This window comes from Trachymyrmex cornetzi, unplaced genomic scaffold (assembly GCF_001594075.2).
Source record: "Trachymyrmex cornetzi isolate Tcor2-1 unplaced genomic scaffold, Tcor1.1 scaffold131, whole genome shotgun sequence".
Classification (NCBI taxonomy): Eukaryota; Metazoa; Arthropoda; class Insecta; order Hymenoptera; family Formicidae; genus Trachymyrmex; species Trachymyrmex cornetzi.
Genome location: NW_017295884.1, coordinates 1,842,133 through 1,850,284, shown reverse-complemented (window position 1 = coordinate 1,850,284; position 8,152 = coordinate 1,842,133). Strand labels below are relative to the sequence as shown.

At 48.6% G+C, this 8,152-nt stretch overlaps 1 protein-coding gene across 1 annotated transcript; it reads left to right on the top strand.

Annotated features, from left to right (window-relative positions):
• The first annotated feature begins 2,205 nt into the window (after positions 1–2,205).
• On the top strand, positions 2,206–3,228 carry LOC108770724 (uncharacterized). The gene has a single exon (XM_018522427.1). The coding sequence runs from the start codon at positions 2,206–2,208 to the stop codon at positions 3,226–3,228; it is 1,023 nt and encodes a 340-aa protein (XP_018377929.1).
• Positions 3,229–8,152: the final 4,924 nt, after the last annotated feature.

Genomic DNA, 8,152 nt, shown 5'->3' with positions numbered 1-8,152 from the left:
ATAATCAACGTAACAGGAGAGGTGGAAACAAACGTTGCGAGATCTATGGCCGCATGTAGCGTTAACGATCCTAAGACGGCAGAGACGACTCAGGACTCCATGATAGAAGACATGGAAGTTGATAATCCTCAGGAGTGGAAAACACCTGAGGCAAAATTCACCCAGGAAATGGATTGGCCCAAACAAAGGCAAAATTGGAGCACGGAAGGCCAGGAGCTGGATTTAGGGAAAGAAGGAGAAGGAGGAATCTCCATGATAAACCAAAATGGTTAATTTCATACTTCAAGCGAATATTAACCATTCAAGAAATGGACACGACATTCTCTTGCAAACAATGGCAGAGGGAGACTTTGCGCTAGCAATCGTGTCGAAACCATACACAATACCGGTGGACCACCCGCACTGGTATTCTAATGTAACGGCGACCGTCGCTATCACGTGAAGACAGGCCCATGAGGCAATGCTGTGCACTCCATATGACAGAGGAGAGCACTTTACCACTATTAGATGGGGAGATATGTTGGTAGTTGGGGTATACCTGCCTCCAAGACTCGACATACCCCAATGCGAGGAAGCATTAGAGGAGCTAGAGAGATGGGCTATAAGACATATGGATAGACCCATGATCATTGGAGGTGACTTCAATGCCAAGTCGCTAATGTGGAACTCCAGGAACACCAATCCACGGGGAACATTAATCGCAGAATGGGCCAGTGCCATGGGTATGTGCTGTTTGAATCGAGGACACGAGTACGTGTATTACAACACATGGGGAATCGATCGTGGATGTCACGTTCGCCAACCCGATTGCCGCAAGAAGAGTTGTCAATTGGACGGTCTCTAAACGGGAATCGAAATCCGACTACCGATACCTAGAGATAACTCTGAGCCCCACGGGTGAGCAGATACATAAAAGAAAACTTCCCAAAGCTCAAAGATGGGCCACAAGAAGAATGGACGAAGACATGCTTCTTGCTGCAATTATGGCAAGCATATGGCCAAGGAGGGAACAAGTGGTGGAAGATACGGAGGAGCAGACTAGATTCATTCAGAGGGCAATGGTAGAGGTATGTGATGCTTCCATGCCCAGAACCACACCGAGACCACGTAGGGCCATGCCCTGGTGGACGGAAGAGCTGGCGTTGTTACGTATGGAACTCACGAAGGCGAGAAGGCGGTTAAGAAGAAACAGGAGAAGGACGGCTCAACCAAATGAGGCGGAAATCCAAATTAGCCTCTTGAACTTCAGACTGGCCAGGGATAGACTTGGCAAAGCCATAAGAAAGGCCAAGGCAAAAGCGTGGGAAGATTTTGTTCTGTCCCTAAACGAGGATCCGTGGGAGCGCCCATATAAACTGGTACTCGGGAAACTGAGGAGGTGGTCGCCCCCTCATACCGAATGCCTCGAGGAAGGGATCCTGGAGCGGGTACTCACTGGGCTGTTTCCACCAACAGTAGGAATGGGATCTGAATGGCAAGAACCGGATATACCTCTGGTTGGGGTTACAGCATGGAACGCTGAACTAGAAGTCTCCCACGAGGAACTCTTGCATGCAGTCAGCAGGATGAAAAGCAAAAACGCAGCACCGGGTCCCAGTGGGATACCATCGAAAGCCTGGGCCCTTGCTGTGAACGTAATGGCGGGCGAATTAATTAGGCTATTTTCTCAATGCCTCAAGCAAGGATACTTCCCTAGGGTCTGGAAGAACGCCAAACTGGTGCTTCTAAGGAAAGCAGGAAAGCCTGACGACCAACCATCGGGCTTCCGACCAATCTGTCTTCTAGACGATGAGGCAAAACTCCTTGAGCGAATCATCGCCGACAGAATCGTCAGGCACTTAGATGAAAGAGGACCAAATCTGAACCCCATGCAATTCGGTTTCAGAAAGGGAAGGTCCACAATAGACGCCATCAACGCAGCTAGGACATTTATGGAGGAGGCGTTTGTCAGTGGCAATAAGGTAGTCGGAGTATCTTTAGATATTAAGAACGCGTTTAACACGTTGCCTTGGAACAGTATCGGAAAGGCCCTGCGAAAACATAAGGTTCCCCTGTATCTCAGGAGTAATCAGGAGCTACCTAGAGGACAGGAAACTGTCCTTCGGTAAAAATGACGGCACAGAGGGACGCAAGTCAGTGGAAAGGGGGGTGCCGCAGGGGTCTATCCTCGGTCCACTCTTGTGGAATATCGGCTTCAACGCAATCATGGAAAAGAGGGAACTCCCACTTGAAAGCATGGTAATCTGCTATGCAGATGATACCCTTATTCTAACGACTGGAGAGGACTGGGAGGAGGCCTATGATAGAGGCAGACCCGCTCACACAAACCTGAGGGTTGCAGGAACGACAGTACACGTTGGTATAAACATGAAATACCTAGGATTAGTGCTGGACAGCAAGTGGAATTTTGAGGCGCACTTCTCCAGTCTATCACCAAGATTGGAGAAAGCAGCCTTCAACCTCAGCAGGCTTCTCCCGAACCTGGGAGGTCCGGACAACAGAGCAAGAAGGCTGTATGCTCAAGTCGTAGCATCAATGGCCCTATACGGTGCTCCTGTGTGGGCGTACGAAATACATAGGAATAGGAAATGCTTGCAAACTATCAGGCAAACTCAGAGAAGGATGGCTGGTAGGCTCATCCGTGCCTATAGGACGACCTCCTGGATTGCCAACTCCGTGCTGGCAGGGATGCCACCTCTTGAGTTGGAGGCCAGGAGACAAGAGGAAGCGTATGCTAGGATTACTGACATAAGGAGGAATACTCCGAATAACATCCCGGTACCTAAGGCCACCATCGAGGGCATCAGGGAGGCGACCAAAAGGAATCTGGTCAAAAAGTGGAAGACTTGGCTGAAGGACCAGATATCAGAGGAGGATGTCATCATTGGAGCCATCCAAGATCAGCTGGAGGGCTGGCTAGAGGCGAAGGTGGGGCTCTCCTTCCGGGCGACGCAGGTCCTGACGGGACATGGTTGTTTCGGACAGTACCTGTGTCGCATCGGGAGGGAGCTCACGCCAGAATGCTGGAGCTGTGGAGCGGAGGTTGACTCCGCGAGGCACACGCTCCGATACTGCCCAGCATGGACGATAGAAAGGAATGCGTTGCAAGGACGTTCTAGGACTAAATCTCGACTGGAAGTCGATCGTTGCGGCTTTGAGAAGGGAAGACGGGAAGAGGGCCTTCTTGAAATATTGCGAGGTGGTTATGTCCAAGAAGGAGGCAATTGAGAGGGACAGAGAGAGGACGGCTGTATTACCAGCTCAGGGTGTGAGTAGAATGGGGGGTGCAACATAAGTGAGAGAAGACACCAGGCGTAGGGGGGGGGACACAGCACAGTATGCGGTGAGCGATTCAATGGTAACTAGGGTTTCGTGAACCGTGACACTGCGGGGAGGGGTATCTTCTTCATCTCTAACTTAGATATCCCGTTTGTACGAGAAGAGAAACACTGCACGGGCACAAGCAGTGAGAGTAGGAGGGGTCGCTGCACCGAGTAGCGGGGCGGCGAGAGGTTAGTGACAGGAACCTCGAAACCACGGGGAGGGGTACCTTCTCCATCTTTAACTTAGATGCCCCTCCCCGTGGCCCTCACCCAGCGAAATCTGGGTCATAGGAGGAGACACTCAGCCGAACCGATTAGCGGGGTCTCAAGATCAAGCGAGACAATTGTAGGGCTGTGAGGCCTAGCCATACTAAGTCTGGCCCTCACGGGATAGACCCATGGAGCTGAGGGCGGGGGCCCGAAGCTCCCTCGAGATGGGTTAAAGGATTGGAGGGTGTGTTGCCGGCGTCCTCACACCCTCATGTAAATAGGGGATAGTCTACATAAGTAGATAAGCGGGACCCATCCGGATGTACTACAGCTGCGAAACTCCCGGATGGGTCCCATTCGCTTCGGGTTAGGCACGTCCGCAGGGGTTTTAATGGGTAGGCTCCTTGAGGGACCTACCTCAAGGAGAGAGTCCCACTTACCCCGTCTCTCTCCCCCGAGGGAGACGGGGATGCGTAACGCATTTCCCCTGCGTCACAAAAAAAAAATGTGTTCCGGGAGCATAAATTAACTCTCAAGTCGGAGAAGTGTTCCTTCTTTTCAGAGACTATAGAATATTTAGGTAGAGAAATCAGCAGACAAGGGATTCGACCCGGAAAACATAAGATAGACGCCGTGGTGCGTATGAAGGCTCCTGAATCGGTTAAGCAAGTGCGGCACTTTTTAGGGCTAGCCGGCTACTTTCGGCGTTTCATAGCAAATTTTGCAACTATAGTGGAACCGATTGGACGCCTGACTCGGAAGGATGAACCATGGTCATGGGGAAAGGACCAAAGCGAGGCATTCTCCACGATTAAAGGCAAACTCATAACTCGACCTGTATTAGTTATTTACGATCCAAGTAAGCCAACCGAAGTGCATACCGATGCTAGTGCGATCGGTGTGGGAGCTGTTTTGTTACAGAAAGTTGGCGGTAAGCTGCAGGCGATCGCCTATTTCAGTAAACAGACGACAGTCGACCAAAGGTGTTACCATTCATACGAGCTGGAGACGATGGCAGTCGTATTGGCTTTGCGGCATTTTAGGGTATATGTGCTGGGAATACATTTTAAAGTAGTAACGGATTGTAATGCGTTACGTGCGACTTTTGCAAAAAGAGACCTGCTGCCCCGAATTGGTCGATGGTGGTTGGAGGTGCAGGAGTACACGTTCGAAATTGAATACCGTGCGGGATCCAAGATGGCGCACGCGGATGCGCTTAGCCGCAACCCTGTTCCGGAAGTTTTGGAAGTATCCCAAGTAGATATAACCGAAGCTGACTGGATACTTGCCGCTCAGTTGCAAGATGAGCAGCTGGCGCGGATCCGAACGATCTTGTTAACTGAGAAACCGACTCGTGAGAGTAAGCATTACTTTGGTGAGTATTTGGTACAAAATGGTAAGGTATACCGGCGCCTAACTAATGGCGGTAAGGCTTGGGTAGTGCCGCGGGATGCGCGGATGCAGATTTGTAGGTTGTGTCACGACGATGCTGGCCACCTAGGAGCTGAAAAGACGTTGGAACGTATTCAGAGGAATTACTGGTTCGCTGGAATGAGGCAATTTGTAGAGAAGTATATTCGTGCTTGTTTGCACTGTGCGTATTATAAGTACACAGCAGGTAAGAGGCAGTGTAAGTTGAATATCGTTGAAAAGATGCCAGTGCCTTTTCATACGGTGCACATTGACCATGTAGACCCCTTTGAGACTAGTCGGAAGCGGAATAAATTCCTTCTAGTTATTGTTGATGCATTTACTAAGTTCACCATAATTGAGGCGGTGAAAAGTCAGAAGACGTGTTACGTCGTAAAGATTTTGACTAATTTGATTTATTTGTTTGGTGTACCCACTAGGATCGTGAGCGACAGGGGTACCGCATTCACATCTCAGGCGTTTCGCATGTTTTGCGAAGCTTATGGTATTAAGCATGTATTGAACGCCGTTGCCACTCCGCGAGCAAATGGACAATGTGAACGGTATAACAAGAAAATCGTACAGGCGTTGGCCACCACCACCGCTGGGCGAGACTGTGAAGCAAGTCTAAAGTGTTCTTAATACAGTTCATAATAAGAGCATTAACACAGTTCATAATAAGAGCATTAACTCTACACCAATGAAGGCGCTCATTGGATGTGAGACGCGAGGCGTGGCTGAAGCTCGCCTTCTATCTGAGGTCCAAGATACTTTCCAACGGTTGGAATTGGACGAATTGCGCGAGGACATTAAGGCGCATATTGGTCGGAGCCAGCAGAAACAAAAAGAACGGTATGATCGGTCGCGCCGTGACGCCGTGAGATACCAGGAAGGCGATCTGGTGTTGGTACAGATCACGAGTGATTCAGCGGCGGGCAGTAGCCAGAAGCTACACCGTACAAAGGGCCTTTCCGAGTTCGGAAGGTATTGATTAATGACCGTTACGAGGTCGAGGATTTAAGGGAAGGACGACAAGGTCGGACGGCAGCCGCCGACAATATGAAACCGTGGGTCACGTTTCAGAGTCCTGAATCGGCTGCGAGTTCCGCAGAGAAAGCCGGTGATATTAAAGGGTAATGTAACAAATTATGGTTGCAGCCGAGATGTGGTCGTAGCCACAACGGAGTTGGTTGTCACATGATGTCGACCCAACGAAATCGATTACGGTTGTAGCCGAGACATGGTCGTAGCCACAACGCAACTGGTTGCCACATAGTGTCAACTCAGCGGAATTAGTTACGGTTGTAGCCAAGACGTGATCGTAGTCACAGTAGAGTTGGTTGCTGTATAGCATCAACTTAGAGTCCAGTACGGTCGTAGCTGTAATGTGGTTGTAGCCATGAGGATTAAATGTTACAGAATACTAACTCGACAAAACTGAATCTGGTTGTAATCGAAAGGTGGTCGTAACCACAGCAGAACCCATTCGAAGCAAGAGAGCAAATTAGTTCGTCGTGAGCATTAGTTCGTCGCTCTAAGTTTGGTCGGTACCGAAAAGGATAATCAGCAATAAATGGTGACTGAGTACGTCGCGGGTGCGACAAAAATATACGTCAGCCCGGTTGATGCCGAAGGCTAGGTGACGCTGTGGTCACAATTGGAACTATGATGTTTAGAATCCAGAATCATCTAGGACAGCCTGAGGGCAGGCTGCAATCCAGGACGGCCGAATGTAAGGAAGTTAGTCAACCTCGCAGTGATTTGAATCTTCCGCCGAACTTCGCAGCAGCCGAATATCCCTAGCGCTCATTATCGGCCGCGCTGGACCCAATGAGGGGCCGCTTCTGATGGTGTGGCGTATGCGGGACGACGGGAGAGACAGACCATCCTTGGCATCCATGATGGATGAACGTATCGTTGTTGGATCGAAAGCATTCGAAATAAACTTATTATTTTGCAAACGAGGTGTTAGCGAACTTTCTTACAAATATATATGTACGAACGTATATGTATGAACATGTATGTATAAACGTGATATATCCGATCTGACAGTGCATATATGCAATGTATATAGACAGTGTATAAAGCTTTTTTCATTCAATCGTAAGCTTCAATTACGAGCGTTAAGACATGCATCGAGTAAGAGACTACATACACCGAAAATCGGTCGAGCGAAAGGGGTACCGTCTCTTGCCGCAAGGTCCGTCAAATCCACTGCCGAAGAAGGAGGAAGCGAGATATTGAGAATATCCTAGGGAAAAAGCATCAAAGTCGCCAACGTCATCAACGCCATCAATGTCATCAAAATATAAACCATAAAGTATAAACATTGATAAACTTGCGAACAAAGAAAATACGTTAAAAAACGCGATAAAATGTGTCGCGACACGTTCGCAATTCTTGGAAAAAAAGGGGAGGGGTTACTCTCTCTTCGATACTAGAAGTTTTACCATATACGTCGCAATTTACGCGGGTACGATCAGTCTTGCGATATTCACTTGTACGAACGGTTGAAAAATGTGCTTCGCCAAAGAGAGTGTTACGTCCTGCAGACGCAGATTCTTTTCTTCCGAGAGAATCGGCTCCGCCGCAATTACGATTGGCGCCTGCGAGACGCGAGCAGGAGTCCCCTTATAAAAATTGAAAAACAGACCATCCAGGTTCCGCGAAAAACTCGTAAACGTCAATCAACCCGGAAAAATAACAACACTAACGCAGGCCTAAAAGGGACAAGATTGCGAAAAATATCACAAACGGACCTAAGTCACGCAATGATAAAAATTCAACCTATTGTCCGAAATGTTGACCAACAATTCCACCTTCAGAAAAACAAGCGCTGCGTCGCCACAAAAACCATAAAAACACGAGATAATGTCTCACAGCTGTTTACTTAGCCATATTTTCCGCCAGGATGACGGAATTTATCACTCGCTTAAAGCAATCTTGCCCCTTTTTAGAGAAAACATAAATCATTCCTTTTGTTCTCTAAACCTCTTTTAACAGTGTACTTTAGATTAACAACGATAGGACACCTTAAAAATCGTAAATCTCGCGCGACATTGCAACTAACTATTGCATCCTAGACAAAGGGCACTACGCCCTTTTTTCGGGGTATAAATAGAGGCACCGCGGAAGCGTAGATGCTCAGAAAATTTCTAACAGTTGCCGAATCCACGTCGCTAGTGCACAACATAAAGTTTAACAATAGC

Bases quoted from the DNA above. Each gene is read 5' to 3' on its own strand.
- LOC108770724 (XM_018522427.1), top strand. From the start codon at position 2,206: ATGGAAAAGAGGGAACTCCCACTTGAAAGCATGGTAATCTGCTATGCA.